The sequence below is a fragment of the Schistocerca piceifrons genome, chromosome X (genome assembly GCF_021461385.2).
Source record: "Schistocerca piceifrons isolate TAMUIC-IGC-003096 chromosome X, iqSchPice1.1, whole genome shotgun sequence".
In the NCBI taxonomy this organism is placed as follows: domain Eukaryota; kingdom Metazoa; phylum Arthropoda; class Insecta; order Orthoptera; family Acrididae; genus Schistocerca; species Schistocerca piceifrons.
In genome coordinates this window covers 896,521,915-896,540,535 of record NC_060149.1, presented here as the reverse complement: position 1 = coordinate 896,540,535, position 18,621 = coordinate 896,521,915, and the positions used below count along the sequence as shown (strand labels likewise).

At 39.5% G+C, this 18,621-nt stretch overlaps 1 protein-coding gene across 2 annotated transcripts in view; it reads right to left on the bottom strand.

The window, feature by feature from the left end:
* LOC124722025 (dynamin-binding protein-like) overlaps window positions 1-18,621 on the bottom strand; it is a 213,651-nt gene that overhangs the window by 182,687 nt on the left and 12,343 nt on the right. For both annotated transcript variants that reach the window (XM_047247207.1, XM_047247208.1), the window contains exons 4-6: window positions 15,501-15,637; window positions 6,763-8,036; window positions 193-327 (exon numbers count right to left, since the gene is read on the bottom strand). In XM_047247207.1, coding sequence (XP_047103163.1) covers window positions 193-327; window positions 6,763-8,036; window positions 15,501-15,637 — 1,546 coding nt within the window. The remainder of the gene's footprint in view (window positions 1-192; window positions 328-6,762; window positions 8,037-15,500; window positions 15,638-18,621) is intronic.

The window sequence follows — 18,621 nt, the reverse complement described above, 5'->3', positions numbered from 1 at the left end:
AGAATTTAACCTCTAATTATTTACATACCCTCCAATGGTGTGTATGTGTACAAAGCCATACTGACATCCAATCAATTCTTTAGAGTGCTTCACTTGTTTGTCAGGCATCATATAACCAAGTCCGTGCACATTTCTGTTAATAGTGAACTTCCAGTCAAAGAAATTAAATACAATATTGAAAAGGCGTCTTACTTTTCTTGTTTGGTTTTCTTATTGAACGATGGACAGGTTTGTGGCCAGGCAGTGGCACTGGTGGAGCTGGCCTGTGGGGCACTCTGTCAGAAGCTTGCCTCTTCAGCACAGGTGATACACGGCACTCATTGTTTACTGTTTAATACAAATAGCAAATATTAGAATCAAGATTTAGAAATCAGTAAGGAACAAAAAAAAAAAAAGATACTGTCCTAATGAAAGAACATGCAAAAGTATATTCACATTACAAAGGACTGTAGTTTTAAAACTTCCTGTACGATTAAAACTGTTTGCCAGACCAGTACTTGAACCTTTGCCTTTTGTGGGTAAATGCTTTACAGACTAAGCTATCTGAGCACAAACCACAAACTGCTGGGTCACAAGTCACACTCGGATAGCTCAGTCCACAGAGCACTTGCCAATAAAAGGCAAAGGTCCCAGGTTTTAGTCCTGATCTGGCACAGTTTTAATCTACCAGGAAGTTTCAAATCAGTGCACACACTGCTGCAATGTGACAGCTCCTTCTGGATACTGCAGTTTCATCTACAACAGATTACATCAAATAAAGTGTTAACCTTATGTGGTACAACAGAAAAATACTTGAAGTTACAGACTAGTGTCTTATTTGATTTACGGTCGCCCTTGAACTATGTTGAGATTTTATATCCATTTTAAATATTTTCTGTAGTGAGATGAATAAATATTTTTCCTGAAGAAAATCACATTGTCATGTAAGAAAATTGGTAACAAACTCTAAAATTAACATTGTCTTGCAGATGTAAATAAATAATTAAATAATAATTTGCCTCTTTTCAACTAAGCACAAAATGGTGCTTAGTTGATAAGGTGATAAGAGCAGATGCCTTCAGGTAGAAAAGCTGGTCAAAAACTTATCAACTTCAACATCTTATAAGCTGCTGAAAACAACATTGTTCTCTTGGCATTCACACAAATTTCTGTTAGGAAACCAAAGAAAGCTCTAACTCCACCCCAGGTTCAAATGAAGTTCCATACCTATAAAGAAAGAATAGCTAAACGAAAACAAAATGACCATAAGAACAGGTGATTTAATATTGTAAACACCTTACCATTTTCCACACTTCCAAATGGCAACCTGCCCAACTGATACAAGATCATATTTCTCATAGTGGTCATGTGGACTATGTACAGTACAGTGAAAACAGTAAGTTGGTCACCCTGACACCCAATAAAGTCCATATTGTACCCCTGCGTTTAAAGGTCTCAAAACCACCGACAGAAAGGGTCAAGCCTGATCCCTGGGGTTGTAAAATATTAAATGCTTGTGATCTAGACTGAAAACTATACACAATAAATGCTTTGTTACCACTGCTCCCACATCAGAGGATCCATCAAAAATTTTGATGTGAAATAAGGGGTGAAAGTTGGAGTACTGATTTGAGAAACACACACACAAAATTAGAGACGTCATTATTGCTGCATTTTGCCATAAACAGAAAGAAACACAAGAAAAAGAATAAAACAAACTCAAATTTCATGAATAATATAAAAATAAGAGTAATTAAATCAATGCTTCAATCTTAGGACTGTTGTGAGGCCCTTCTACTGCAGGGGAGTGCTGTTTACAACTGTGCATCTTTCTAAGACAGTGCAGGGCCAGTATTGTACATGACTTGTTTATATCTTTCAGATAAAAGTAATTGGTATTAAGACTTGGATACGAAACAGAAGACAACAAAATTCTAAGCAGCATGTGGTACTGCAAAATAACACGAGATCTGAGAACTGGCCCTGAAGAAGAAGAAGAAGAAGAAGAAGAAGAAGAAGAAGATTGGAATTGTGATTAATAAAATGAAATTAACAAATAAGTAAAACTGAAAACAAAGTGAAAAAAATTTATACCAAACTGGACTGCAAATAACAAGGAACATGGGGGACCAATTAGAAAATAAAGACTGAAATGTGAGAAACTGTAAAAGGTTTTATGAAGAGAAAAAAAACACCCCAGAAAGTAAAAGGAAATAAAAAAAGATGTATTAAAGAGCAGCATTAGCAAATGAAGTGAATTAAGAAACAGTGAAAAACAGAGAGAAAGCATACTGGTGCAACTGTAAAAAAAAAAAAAAAAAAAAAAAAAAAAAAAAAAAAAAAAAAAAAAAAAAAAAAAAAAAAAAATTGACACCATGATACACCAAGAATAAAAAGAAAGGCTACACCTTTTTTTTTAACTCACCACATTTTGTACTGAAATGTCCTCTTTTGAAAACTAAAAAGAATGAAAGAGATAAACAAAACATTATTAAATGCAGAATTGGTTGGTATTTGTGCTACAAACATCTATACTTTTGTATTGTGTACTCCTCTTACTAAGATTATCAATTAATAAGAACTTCTTAGATATATCACCACTGCTATCAATCACAATAAGTTTTCACAGGGTACACACGAGTTCACTTGCCTCAGTTCTTGCATTCATGGAACACATTAATTATACACTATGTGATCAAAAGTGTCCGGACACCTGGCTGAAAATGACTTACAAGTATGTGGCGCCCTCCATCAGTAATGCTGGAATTCAATATAGTGTTGGCCCACCTGTAGCCTTGATGACAGCTTCCACTCTTGCAGGCGAATGTTCAATCAGGTGCTGGATGGTTTCTTGGGGAATGGCAGCCCATTCTTCATGGAGTGCTGTAGTGAGGAGAGGTATTGATGTTGGTCGGTGAGGCCTGGCACAAAGTCAGCATTCCAAAACATCCCAAAGGTGTTCTATAGGATTCAGGTCATGACTCTGTGCAGGCCAGTCCATTACAGGGATGCTATTGTCGTGTAACCACTCTGCCACAGGCCGTACATTATGAACAGGTGCTTGATCGTGTTAAAAGATGCAATCACCATCCCCAAATTCCTCTTCAACAGTGGGAAGCAAGGAGTAGCTTAAAACATCAATGTAGGCTGGTGCTGTGATAGTGCCATGCAAAACAACAAGAGGTGCAAGCCCCCTTCATGAAAAACATGAACTCACCATAACACCACCTCCGAATTTTACTGTTGGCACTACACACGCTGGCAGATGACGTTCACTGAGCATTCACCATACCCACACCCTGCCATCGGATCGCCACATTGTGTACCGTGATTCGTCACTCCACACAACATTTTTCCACTGTTCAATCATCAAATCTTTACGCTCCTAACACAAAGAGAGGTGTCGTTTGGCATTTACCGGCGTGACGTGTGGCTTATGAGCAGCCGCTCGACCATGAAATCCAAGTTTTCTCACATCTCACCTAACTGTCACAATACCTGCAGTGGATCCTGACGCATTTTGGAATTCCTGTGTGATGGTCTGCATAGATGTCTGCCTGTTACACGTTACAACCCTCTTCAACTGTCAGCGTTCTCTGTCAGTCAACACACAAGGTCAGCCTGCACAATTTTGTGCTGTACGTGTCCCTTCAAGTTTCCACTTCACTGTCACATTGGAAACAATGGACCTAGGAATGTTTAGGAGTGTGGAAATCTCGTGTACAGACATGCGACACCCAATCACCAGATCACGTTCGAAGTTCATGAGTTCTGCAGAGCGCCCCATTCTGCTCTCTCACAATGTCTAATGACTACTGAGGTTGCTGATATGGAGTACCTGGCAGTAGGTGGCAGCACAATGCACCTAATATGAAAAATGTATGTTTTTGGGGGTGTCCAGATACCTTTGATCACATAGTGTATAAGCTTTGGTTAGGAGGAAAGCCACAACTGAACTTCACCAACCGATTCAGTTGTAAATAGTTTCACTGGTTCAGAGTCACAACAGGTTTCAGGCAATTGTAAGCTCATCTTCAGATGTACAAGAGCCATGAGGCGTGTGGCTGCCACACACTGATAACACTAGGCTGCGGGCAGCACGCATAAAGCAGAGATACATGAATTCCGTATCTTGCCTTCATGTCCAGTGGTCACCTGCCCCCAGCCTATTGTTCAAACTGTGCAGTCGCCACATGCCTCACTATTCTTGTACACCTGCAGATGGGCTTATAACTGTTTAAAACCAGTCGTGATTATACTATTTATACATCATTATTTGACTCTATCATTAACTACAGTTGCATCATCACATATTGTTAAATTAAATACATACTGGGCAAGATTCTACACAACCAAACTTACCATTCCTTCAATGTTGCCAGTCAGTAAAGAAGACACATTGTTTTTGATGTATTTTAAATCCTATGCTATTGTCAATAACCTTAATGAAGAAAGTGGAGTATATAAATCCTTCTGTCATTACTCAATGAAGGTTTATCAGTAACAAGATTTGTATAACAACAAGAGCAGATTATTATTTGGAACCTTTATGTACACATGCAGTTCAACATTCTACACCAAGATGATTGCCATGTTATCACTTCTCAATAAATCTATATGCAATGACCTGATCTGTATGCATAGTTTGTCCCTCAAACATATTAAACCTTAAATGTCGGTCATCTGTTCTGCCTGCATTGACAACTCTGCTTGTATTTTGAAAGTATGGAGCATTAGTATTTCATGTCTACATCAAAACATTCTGTCAAGATAAGCATCATTAAATTTTCGTGCAGCTTGATGGACTGACTGCACAGTGTTAATCCCTAAAGTTTTCTGTGGGCTAGCCATTTCCTGATATGAATGGGAATGAGTTGAGAATCTGGGGTAACCTTGGCTCAGCATTGTGTAGATCTAGACCACTCTGACCCTGGGTTTGTACACTCTGTGGGTGTGCTTCACTAGTATCACTATCTGACCCCTTAGCTAAATGGTCAGTGTATCTGACTGCCATGCAGCAGGCCCGGGTTCGATTCCCACCTGGGTGAGAGATTTTCTCCGCTCACAGTTTGGGTGTTAAGTTGTCAAATGGTTCAAATGGCTCTGAGCACCATGGGACTTAACATCTGAGGTCATCAGTCCCCTAGAACTTAGAACTACTTAAACCTAAATAACCTAAGGACATTACAAACATCCATGCCCAAGGCAGGATTCGAACCTGCGACCGTAGCAGTCGCGCGGTTCTGGACTGAAGTGCCTAGAACCGCTCGGCCACCGCGGCTGGCGTTAAGTTGTCATCATAATTTCATCATCATTTACACGCAAGTCGCCCAACTGATATCAATTGAAAAGGCTTGCCACTTGGCAGCCAAACTTTCCTGGTGGAGACTCCAGGCCATCAGTGCCATATGATCATTTCATTTCAGTAGCATCACCTCCATGTTTCCTTGTGTATACTGGTCAGCAGCTCTATTACGGACGGGCAGCAGTTGAAACTGCTCTTTTTTTAAGGGTCTAGCGGTGGCTACCTAAAGGATACTGCTGATGCACAAAGACTGACCACCAACAAGTGACAAATTTTTTTCACTACAAGCTGTTTAGCTTCTAGGTACAGGTTGGGCAGATGGCAAATGGTCACCATGATCCATGATGAACTGATTTTAAAAATACACTTATGGTTAATCAACTGTCTGCTTAACTGTTGCCTACTCAATCGCTGAGATTACACTTACCTCATGACTATGGTCTTTTTCTGAACCATAAGAATTTATGGGTGACCATTTGTATTATGAAAGGTTCATCGTTATCTCTAATGGTTCATCTAATAGCATCATTCTGTGAAAGAATGTGTGAAGACTGACTGTCACTTTTGGTTGTACCACAGTCCGTCAAGGAAAGAATTAACATACTGTAGTGAGCTTAGACTCTGGTTTACTACAGGTGCAAGATGTACAACCAAACCTTATTACTACATATGAATACACCTCCAGAAAACAAGAAATAGTTACAGAAATAATCATAAACCTTACCACTCCAGGCAAATGCCAGGATGGTAACTTAAAGAATAGCGGGCCGATTCCCTTCCCCATCCTTTCAAAACCTGAGTTTGTGCTCTGTATCTAATGACCATGGGGAATTAAAATATACTCTTCCTTCCTTTTTATTAATTAAATAAACACATATGTCTTCTTTTGGGTTGTTACTTTAGCTGCTTTGAAATCTAGATTTTACATAATATTACAGACAGTATTTGTCAAAGCTGGTCTTTTACCACATTATCAACCAAATAAATTTAACTGATTGTGTCGTTGTGAAGTGCTCTCTCTAATAATTTTTCCATTTGGGAGTTTATCTACATCATATGCAAATTTTTGCTGAAGTAATTTCTGTTCCTGATGCTGAGCTCTCAGCTAGAACTATGGCTTTATCTGTTCACATGATTTATGGGTTCTGAAAACATGTTACCCCTTTTGTCTTTTACTTATATTGAGAAACCGAAGGCAAATGTTAGTGCCCTTTTCCATGTAATCAAAAATATTGGTAAGCACGCTGTAGGCAAAGGTTTTTGAATGTTTCATAATAAATCACTTGTCTAAAAACATAATATTCAGAAAGACATTCTCATTGCATCTAGTTAACTTCAGGCAAAAGCCAATTTGAGTAACACTGCAAGATCATTTTAAAGGGTAATTTTGTGCAACTTTTTCACATAAATTATGTTAGTACTGCATAAATCCACAACCAGTAAATATAAATAATGTAACAAACAATATCAGAACTCACCATCATTGTACGTGTTCCAAGTAACTTCTCTTCTTCTTGCATCAAATCGAGAATCGCTTTGCTCTTGGAGCATGGTAGTTTGCGTTTCTGATGGTTCTTCAGCTAAATACACTGGACTGTGCCTTATGGCCTCATCCTGAGCTACTGCAATATTCTCAGTTATCGGGCACTCAGAATCTGCAACACTTCTATTACTATAATTCATTTTTGAACTCCATGTGTGTGAATTCTGAAGAGTTTCCAGATTTTTGGAAATTAGATCATCAATGCTGTTATTCTTCCACTTATCATGATAACCAAAACTTTCAAGTGTTCTCCTCTTATTTAAGTCTGTTTTGTCAGGAAATGGCACATCAGTTAAGTTTTTTCTGAAGCCAGCATCACCTGCAACTGACAATCTACGATTACTGCCATCTGTGAATTTATTTGGCACTGTGTATGACGCTAAATAAGTACGTGGGCAAAGGCCTGAACTTCCATAACAATTTTTTACTTCACACCAGTCTTGATTAGGTTGCTGAAGAACACAAACAACTTCACCTTGCTTTACAGTCAGATCACTATCCATCTGTGCATCAAAATTAAACAATACCACAGCAAATGAATTTGGTGGAAGTATGTCATGTTTCTTCCTCACTTCCACATTTTCAACTTCATGAAGTACACTTCTGTCATTACTCACTGAAAATTCAGACTGGGGCTGACAATCTACAATGATATTCACATAACTGGATGGAAATATCCCCTTTCTACCATCAATTTTTCCTTCTATCCAATCTTTGCTCACATGTCTGACAAGACTCACTATTTCACCTTCATGAAAACTTAGTTCATTGTCAAATTGGGCATAAAAGGGGTACAGTGTTACACCATAAGGACAAATATCAACTTCCATGTGTTGAACATCACGTGTTGATGACACTTCTGAACTATACGTATGAGTAATTGGAGCACTGTTGCTGGTAAATACAGATGGCATATTTTTTCTAAAATAATCGTCATCTAAAATGTTCATCACATCCACGTTGTCTAGGTCTGCTTTGACACGTTCTGTGCTAGTTACATATTCATTCTGTGATCCTTCATTTGATGATTGCCCTCCAAGAGTGTTAACAGCTGGTTTTCTAATATCCGTGCAATTAAATGTGGCACTATTAACAATAAGGGATTGGTTCTGAATGTTTGGATGTTCACCATCCATCACATCATTGGAGTCTTGTAGTAAAGTGACGTAAGCTGCGGGAAAAATTCCAATTCTGTCCCCGCAGCAACCCCTAAAATGAAATTTAAAAAAGACATAGTATGAATGAATAAACTCTTTGAGACTTCAAATCTTACAAGTAAAATGACAACAGTATCATCAGAAAACTGTAATAGGATAACAGAAACATTTACTAATAAAAAATGAATGCTTGTCTTTCAGAACCAAACATTATTTTCATAAAAGCTCATAGGGTTTGCACTACAGTAATTGAGAGAAACTTTTAATTCAACTAAATGCAAAAAGACAGAATAGCAAGATGTAATTATAGACCATAGCCCATTTACATTTTTGTTTCCAATCTGCTCAGTGTTTCTATCCCAGACTGATAGTTATGAATTACGTGTTCTTTTTCCCTCTGAAGTTTCTTTTGTATTAAACGCAAAGAAGAAATATGTCATGCTGATTACTCATGATCAAGTGTTTCAATTTGTGTGTTATTAGTGACCTCTTCTTTTTGATGAGAAGTTTTTGTTTATTTTGTTTGTGCTACAGCATTTAAAAATTTTGGTCTACTAAATGTCATGAGAAATTAGTACATTATCTCAAGTGTGGCACCATATGTCTCTCAGACAGCATGCATGATGTTTCTGTTTGTTTCTTTCAGTTATAATTGCCATTGTGGTGTTCATTTACATTATATCTAGTTCTAGTACGTGCCACAGTGGAAGTGTTTGATTTTTGTGGTTGGTTGATATCTGATTTGTCATATGTGTTAGTTTTGAATATATTGGCATATGGTATTTGTTAGGAATTACTGTCATTGTGGAGACTGTTCCTATTATTGGTGGAGTTTGTCATGCCTGTTCCCCTTCCTCATAAACACATTCAGAGAAAGAGGAAAATGTTGGGTTCCAATCTCAATTAATATTGTTTCTCTGTTGAATTTACGTAGTGACAAAAGACAATCAATATATTCTTTTGAAATGACATAGGCTCATTGGGGAAAGGCGAGGCGAGGTAAATGCAGCTATTTAATGGACTATCACCTGTGACCACCACTATAACTAGGGATGTGTTTATGTGGCATTGTCCGCCCCGATAGCCGAGTGGTCAGCGCGGTGGTCAGTCATGCCAAGGGGCCCGGGTTCAATTCCCGGCTGGGTCAGAGATTTTCTTCGCTCAGGGACTGGGTGTTGTGTTGTCCTCATTATCATTTCATCATCACAAGTGGAAGGAAACGGGAAACTACCCCTGGAATAACTCCCCTAGACGCTCACGTGGTGGACCTCTCTGACGAGGCTTCTCCCATAACAGGCCACAAAGTTTTTTATGTGGCATTGCCAGTGCAATCACTTGTGATGATCAATTAGAAAAGGTACATTGTTTGATAAAATTTTATATTTGTGTTATTCATTTTGTTTACTGCAGAGTTTATGGTTTACATCTCATGACATGAGTATCAGTACCAAGTCTGTAAGTGACTGGTTTTCTTTTTGTGTGGAGGTTTGTAGTGCTGTAATAATAGGGGCACGATTATGTGGGGGGGGGGGGGGGGGGGGGAAAGCAGAAGTTGATTAGCCTTGTTTTGATCAGCCTAAATATCATACAGGTAAACTTGCAGTTGGGTTTGGATTTTTGCTTTCATTGCTTCTGGTAACAGTCAAGGGGCCATGGTGTTAAAACTCTAGGTGGAAAGGGATGTTGCCATTCCATCATACATTATTAAAGAATACATAGAGGAGGGAAAGAACATTCATTCTTTAGGTTTGTTTTGGTTTTTAGGATGCAAGAACAACTAGCGTCATACATGCCCATGTCAGAACCTTAGAACATGAAGGAAAAAAAGAAGTTAAAAATGACTACATGTTAAGCCTGACCGATGGAAGGAAAGACAGCTAAAAACAAGGACTTGAAGAAAGGTCCATAAAATACACATCAGAGAAATGGAGGTCCTGAACTAAGGATTAAATGTCCTTCGCCATATTGCTATGACGTATCAAAAGTAAAACATGGTTGACAGCCCGCACGTCATTCACTAAAACGGCTGATAACTTAGACAGCAAATACAAACAAGAATGTAAATGGTTAAAAAAAGGGAATTCCATCAGGAAATGGCAGACCATCAAAGGTTGAGCACAATGAGCACAAAGTGGTGAGGGAGCACCACTTAACAAACGACGATGGCTAAACAGACAGTGTCCGATAAGCAACCTAGCTAAAATGATCTCGTGGTGAGAGGGCCGAGAGGAGGTTGTCCATGCTGTTGGGAGAGGCTTAATAACCCAGAGCTTGTTCCCATGAAGGGAGGACCAGTGGTTGATGCCAAAGTGAGAATACCTGCTGACAGACGGCAACACAGAGATCATCAGAGGGAATGGAAGAACAAGCGGGCTGAAGTACGAGGGCTGCAGCCTTGACAGCAGCGTCAATGGCCTCATTTCCTGTCAGACTGATGTGACCAGGAACCCACGTAAACATCACAGTGGCTCCAACAAGAGTGAGCAAGTGACAGCTTTCCTGGACCCGTTGCGCTAAGGGATGGATGGTGTACAGCACACGGAGGCTCTGAAGGACACAGAGTGTCAGAGCAGATGACGCAATTGAAAAGCCTGTGTCGCCAGATGTAATGCATGGCCTGATACAGGGTGAAAAGGCGCCTGCTACAAATACTGAGCAGTGTTCCAAAAGCTGAAACTCAGCTTGCCCTTTTCCCACATATATACTGAGAACTATGGGTGCAGGGCAACAGGCATATCCCATATTTCCAGATTTCTGGAAAGCATTTAACATGGTGCCCACTTGCAGGCTGTTGACAAAGATACAAGCATATGAAATAAGTCCTCAGCTATGTGAGTGGCTCGAACACTTCTTAAATAATAAAACCCAGTGTGGTGTCCTCAACAGCAAGTGTTCATCAGACAAGGGTATCATCAGGTGTGAACCAGGGAAGTGTGATTGGACCATTGTTGTTCTCTATATACATGACTGATTTGGCAGACAGGATGGGCAGCAGTCTGCAGTTGTTTGCTGATGATGCCATGGTGTACAGTAAGATGTCGAAGTTGAGTAACTGTTGGAAGATACAAGACGACTTCAACACAATTTCCAGTTGGTGTGATGAATGGCAGCTAGCCCTAAATGTGGAAAAAATGTATGTTAATGCAGATGAGTACGAATAACAAACCTGTAATGTTCAGATACAGTATTACTAGTGTCCAGCTTGACACAGCCAAGTCATTTACATATCTAGGCATAACACTGCACAGCGATATGAGGTGAAACGAGCATGTGAAAACTGTGGTAGGGAAGGAAGATGTCAACTCTGGTTTATTGGTAGAATTTTAGGAAAGAGTGGTTCACCTGTGAAGGAGACTGCATATAGGATGCTGGAGCAATCTATTCTTGAGTACTGCTCGAGTGTTTGGGACAGGTAACAGGTGGGATTCAAGGAAGACATCGAAGCAATTCAGAGGCGGTCCGCTAGATTTGTTACTGGTAGGTTGGAACAACATGTACGTGTTATGGAGATGCTTTGGGAACTCAAATGGGAATTCCTGGAGGGAAGGCAGTGTTCTTTTTGGGAAACACTATTGAGAAAATTTAGAGAACTGGCATTTGAAACTGACTGTTGAACGATTCTACTGCCGCCAACATACATCACACTTAAGGACCATGAAGATAAGACACAAGAAATTACGGCTCATACAGAGGCCTAGAGACAGTCATTTTTCCCTCGCTCTATTTGCGAGTGAAACAGGAGGAGAAATGATACAGGGTACCCTCCGTCACACACCTTTTGGTGGCTTGTGGAGTATCTATGTAGATGTACGAAAAGGCAGCCAGCATGAAGTTCAGCCGCCACAGCAAGAACCAAAAACGAACTCCAGGAGGTAACAGAAGAGGGATGTGCCCCATACTGGTGATCAAATGAGTCATCGAAAAGGAGGCATAGGATGAGTGGCCAGGCTTAGCAGACAAATGGCATATGTATTTGCTGAGGAGAAAGTCACAGTGGTATCACAGTGATAGTTCGGCAGGTTCTGCATACAGACTATCAACTGAGCTAGTGTAAAAGGCACCAGTGGCCAAACAGATGCCACAATAGAGGATAGCATTGAGATGGCATAAGAGGGGCGGAAATACAGACGCATAAACGGAACATCCTCAGTCTAGTTTCAAATGGACAAGGGACTGATACAAATGGAGAAGGGTGGTCCGATCCGCTCCCCGGGAAGTACCACTGAGGGACCGCTTACAGCAGGCGGCCAGGTAAGGCACGTGGGAAGACCAAGAAAGTTTCAAATTGAGTATGAGCCACAGGAATTTTGTAGTTTCAACAGACAGAAGAGCAGTAGGCCCAAGATGTAAACATGGCAGAAGAAACGAATTGCACCACTAGAAATTCATACAAATGGTTTTGTCAGTGGAAAAGCAAAAGCCATTGTCAATGCTCCTTGAGTAAAAATGAATGAGACATTGCTGAAGATGCTGCTGAAGGAGACAAATCCATGAACAACTGCAATAGATCGCAAAATCATTAACGAAAAGGGAGCCGGAGACGCCTGGTGAGATACAGGCCATTATAGGGTTAATGGTGATAACAAATAGGATGACGCTCACAATGGAATCCTGAGGCTCGCCATTTTCCTGAATAAAAGTGTTCGACAGGGCAGAACCTACACGTACCTTGAAAACTCAGCCTTTTAAAAATTCCTGAAGGAAATGGGGCATGCGGCCATGGAAACCCCACATGTAGAGAGTACAGAGGATACTAGTCCTCCAGCAGGTGTCGTAGGCTTCCTCCAAATCGAAAAAACATGGCCACAGTCTGGTATTTCCGCAGGAAACCATTCATGACAAGGGTGGACAAAGTTATGAGCTGGCCAACTGCAGAACGGGGCATTTGAAATCCACACTGTGCAGTGGCTAGTAAATTGTGAGACTCAAGCCACCATACCAGCTGGACATGAATCTTACTTTGCATGAATATTTATTTTGATTGGAAGGCTGCTTATGGGGGATTGGAGGGTTTAAATTATTATCATGTTGTTGTTATTAATCATGTGGTGTTTAAGAATTTCAAAACTGACGTACGCACAAAAACAGCAGTACATATATCACAGCTGTAGAAATATACCACTACTGTACCATCTAATGCTTTGGTACAGCCAAAATTAGAGCAATGAAATAAATCATTCATTCAAAAAGTGTGTCTGGTTGCAGTTTATTCTTTAGTAATATCATATATCTCAGTAAGTTTTAACCTGGTCACTGGTGCATCAGTTTCTCTCAAAAACATCGGAAAGTATTTTCAACTAGACTCTCCACCTACGCTTCCAGCTCATAGAAGGTAGTTAATTATGCCAATAAGAAATTCCCAGGTATGTAGTCCTAACAGCAACATAAATGGAAGTGAGGAAGATTATAACTTTCCTAGTATTAGCATCACACATAATGGACAACATACCATTTTACCTGATAAAAAGATGAGATTTTTCCCCAAATTCCTCATTCAAAATATACAGTGTCACCTTACATTCACACGTGAAAATCTTGCTGCTGAGGTCAACGCTTTTATATTGTGTAATAGATTAACATAGGGATCATCTTACATTTACAGTTGAAGCCCCACTCCAATTATTTTCCTCTAGAATGAAGCAGCAACAAGCATTGGAACAGCTATACAGTTATGCCATTAGACCTTCTCCTTCTTCTTCTTCTTCTTCTTCTTCTTCCTGGCCTTGTCCCATGCCCTCAAGGGGGTTGGCATGTTATCTTTGGATTTGGCAGTGTTACTGGTAGAGGGTGGCCAGATGTCTTTCCTTCCTCCACCCCTTCCCCTTCTCCTCCCCCCTCCATGGGACAGAATTTTTGAACCCCCATGTGTCTGTATCTAATGTTATCCACTACGAAATTGTGATTATGTTTGCTAAATGTCTGTGAATCGTATAATTAAGGTGGGATGTGAATATCAGCCCTGTCTTCATCTAGTCAGATGTGGGGCCTAAAAACCAAATCTAGGCCGGCCAGGGCACCAGCCCTCATTGTTAATCTGCTGGGCAAATTCGATCAGGAGCCAGTGCGTCTCCCTGAATCCCAAAAGCAGTATGCTAACATGAATATCCAGGCGGGTTAGTGGCACCACTAGACCATTTCTGGGAAATAACTGGCTTACAGTTGTAGATGTCTTATCTAATTTCCCTTTTGTGGTCTACATGGAATTAACAATAGCCACAACTGTAATCAGAGTCCTAACAAAAATGTATTCTATAATCATTGCTGTGTGGTTATCAACAAGCCACACTTAGGTCCATCACATTATCAGAGTTCTGCAACTGGAATGGCAAGCGGCATCCTACTTCAGCATCATGACACACACACACACACACACACACACACACACACACACACACACACACACACACAAACCTCTAGCCATGTTTCAAGTCAGGGACAAAGTTATGGGCATCCACTATGCCAGCATTGGAAGCAAAGGCCAGATCAGAAATTCCTCATGGTCAAGGCTGTGGGAAATCAACAGATATTGCAACAGAAACAGTTGCTGCCATGTCAGCACACCGGTGAGTGCTCACAGCCACATCCACAACTATAAATATTGAAGGTAGGGTGATAACTACTGCAGCACCTGTTTACAACAGTGGCAAACCCCTACAGGTTATCCTTTGGCAGCACCTGTCCCAGACATAGATCTCTCTGACACTGCCAACTATCCAGGGGGAACTGAATCCCCCTACTAACAACCACCAAGGCCTCTCACATACAACTCAGCATGACTCAGCGAGAGCAGCCATAGGTTTGCAAGAAGACATTAATGAGACATTCATTCTAGCAAATACCTTCCTATCCCACTGATCCAAAAACAGACCAACTCTTTCCTTCTTACTCCCATATATTTTCACAATTCTACAGACTCATTTTTCCCCTGATTTAGCTTCCACTTGTGCCTTGTAATTTCTTTTCCTTTTACCTGACACATATGCACCAAGCCCCTCCCCCCCCCCCCCTTTTTTTTGTATTTCCTACTTCTTGCTTTCTCCCAAAGTGGAAACTTTTAAAAACTGTGAATGCTACAGTTCCACAAGGGTTTTCTAGTCCCACTAATTTGTTAAGTCTCAATATTGTAAAGATGAATATTTCTATGCTGTTACATTTTGTTCTACAAAACATATGATTTATCTATGCCATAAATATATTCAAACATATGATTTATCTATGTCATAAATATATTCAATCACTCTTTTCTAACCTAAATTATTTTATTTCCCTCTATGTGTGTTCGGTTTTGAATCGAGTTTTCAGGAAAATAATACTTTGGCAAAGAGGTGGCAAGGTTGTCAAATGACTATGTACCAGCTTAGCTGTAAAGGTATATTAACATTTTCCCTTTAGAGATTTGGACACATCATGGAAAACCAAGAACATGGCTCCATATTCTCAATTCTACCATAATTACACTAAACAGTGTGATGTATTCTCATCTGAGAATTACTGAGTATTTTAATTTTATACTTACCTATACCAATCCTTATCAATAACTTCAGTAACAGTCAATATTTCTCCTTCGTACAAATCTATCTCCTCCTCTAGCTGAGCTTTCATACTCATCTTCACTTTTGCTGTCATATTTAAAACTTTAGGTTTACATTTCACCTAGAAAAAAAGTGACAGCTTCTGAAATATTCATAACAACAACTTACATAAAATATGGATACGTTTTACTTGGTGTGCACACACACACACACACACACACACACACACACACACACACACACACACACAATTTCAGCTCTTTCTTCTTTTGCCCATTATTTTGGTGATCTCAGTGTGCTTAAGAGTATTAGGTCATGGCAGGATAAAATTGTCTTGTTAAAAGTGATTGAACTGTGTGGTTCATTATCACACCTCAATATATAAGAGCTTTTGAGTTCAGAGTAATACCTACTTGGTAGATTGTAATTTTTCCTCCAAAAATGTGACATTTCATAGAGATTTATGGGTTTTTGTAAATCCAACAATTTGTTCTAAAGGTTTTTAAATATAATAGAAGGAAAATCTTCAGATCTACCTTCCTACCATCTGATAACCAGGACACATTTTCATACATGAATTGTTAGCTGTTATTTGCAGTACAGTCACAGAGCTCAAGTCTCTCCTAGAAAGCAAAGTGGAACATATATCAGAAAGTCAGGTAGGTAGGTAGGTAGGTGGTTAGTGTTTAACGTCCCGTCGACAACAAGGTCATTAGAGACGGAGCGCAAGCTCGAGTTAGGGAAGGATTGGGAAGGAAATCGGCCGTGCCCTTTCAGAGGAACCATCCCGGAGAAAGTCAGGTCTGACTTTCCAGGAGAAGGAGAGTTTATAGTGATGAGCAGAAGCATTAGGTCTAGCACGGTCCAGAATTAATCTGACTGCAAACTGACGGGGACAAAATTAGGCAAGATCACCAAGCTTTGGTTAATAACTGGATGCTTCTGTTGACCATGAGATTCAGACATATCAGTTACAAGAGTTATTCAAAGATAGCCTAAACTAAATAGCACAGAAATACAACAAACAAGCACATGGTAGAAGTAGGTGGTGACTAAGTTGCCCACTATCAACTAGGAAAACTATGCAAACATTATCTGAAGTTAAGAAAGTCTTACAAATTAATACTGAAAAATGTTGCCTTGAACAACTAGTCTGAAAATCTATGCGCAAAAGACAAATTCTAGATCTCCTAGCTAAAATCAGACCTGATCTCTTCAAGAATGTCACCAATGAGAGAGGCATCAGAGACAATGATGCTATTACAAGAACAGTGGTCATCAAAGGAATCATCAATAAAGCTAGGAGAGTATTTGTATTTGGTCAAACTGATAGTCACTATCAATACCATTCTGAGAAAAAAAAGAAAGTTTACTAAAAAAGAGGTTACTACACTCTAGCTACTACAGCAACTCCAGGGAATCTACAGATAAAAGTTAACAACAATTTGTATCTGTAAGACAGGCACTGTATAAAGTCAACAATAATTTTTGAGCCTGGCAATAGATCTATCTGAAAATTCTAGGAAGTTCTGGTCATACGTAAAGTCAATGAATCTGTCCAAATCTCCCACTTAACCGCTTGTGATGTTTAAACTGAAGACACCAGACAGAAGCACAAATATGAATTTTGAATTTGAAAATGTGTTCATGCAAGAGGATACTACCATACCGACATTTGACCACCAAAAAAGTCACAAATGAGACAGACTAATGTTACCACCCCCACTACTGAAAAATAATTAAGACTACTCGAACCAAACAAGGTAGCAGGCCTTGACTGAATTCCAATTAGATTTTCCCAATTAACATAGATTTTTCAGAACAAGCTGCACAACTGACTTCTTCATTGCTCACATTTATTGGGACTCTGTTGTGCTGCAAATATTCCTGTGCAACTGGAAAAAAGAGTGCAGGTCACTGTCATTTACAAAAAGGGTAAAAGATCACAGGCACAGAATTTCAGGCCAATATTGACTGATGAAAGAAGGCACAGCAGTCAGTCACCTCTTACATTTTTTGTAGTAGATCTAGATTTCAATCACTGAGTGACCGACCACCTTCAATGCAGCAGATAAACTGACAGTCTGAATTCTTGTCATGTATAGCAGAAGAAGGACTATGGCAAATAACAGCGAAATGTATTAACTTTATCTGCTGCATTGAAATCAGCCACTCAGGGATCAAATTCTAGATCTGCTACAATACATACACACTGCAACTAAATGCTGTGGCCTCTTTCACCAATGTAAATAAGTAGGGTCACTGAGCACTTATAGGTTCCAGATGGGGTCAAATTTAAAAAAGACCAATATCAATCATGAAGGATCCGAGAGCCCAAACATTTTTGCATTCTTGGAACAAAAATAAAATTCCCTTAAAAAAATCAAGATGGATTCAGGAAAAACCACTTGTGTGAAACACAGCTTGCTTTACTGATACATGACAGATTGCAAAAACGAGACGAAGGTGAAGAGGTTGATTCCACCTTCCCAGATTTCTGACTAACTTTTGACACTCTACTACACTGTTATCTACAAACCAAGATATGATCATAAAGAGTATCTTTGTACATGTGTAATAGGATGGAACAAAATTTGACTAATATAACCCAGTACACCATACAGGAAATGCTGCACTGAAACAGAAGTATCACCATGTGGACCCCAAGGAAGAGTAGTAGGGTCTCCAATGTTATCACCATATATAAACAATATTGTTCACTGTTCATGCTGTTATCTAAAGGAGACTGCTGTCACTGGATGAATGTAGGGGAAGGCTTGTACAAAATTTCCATTTGGTGTAATGAATGATTCCTCTCATTAAATTTGGCTAAATGTAAGACAATGCCTATAACAAAGAGAATGAATCCCATAGTATTAGATTACTAAATTAGGGGCAAACATATTGAGTATGTCACACTGTATTGTACTCATAAATGTGACATACTCCAGATGTTCACCACTAATTTTGGGAGCAATACTAATTTTAGGGTCAATACCAAGAAGTGATATGAAATGGCACAATCATGTAAAATAAGTATTAGGGAAGGCAACTGGAAGGCTTACATTTGTTCAAATGGTATTGGAAATACGAAATTTATGTGAA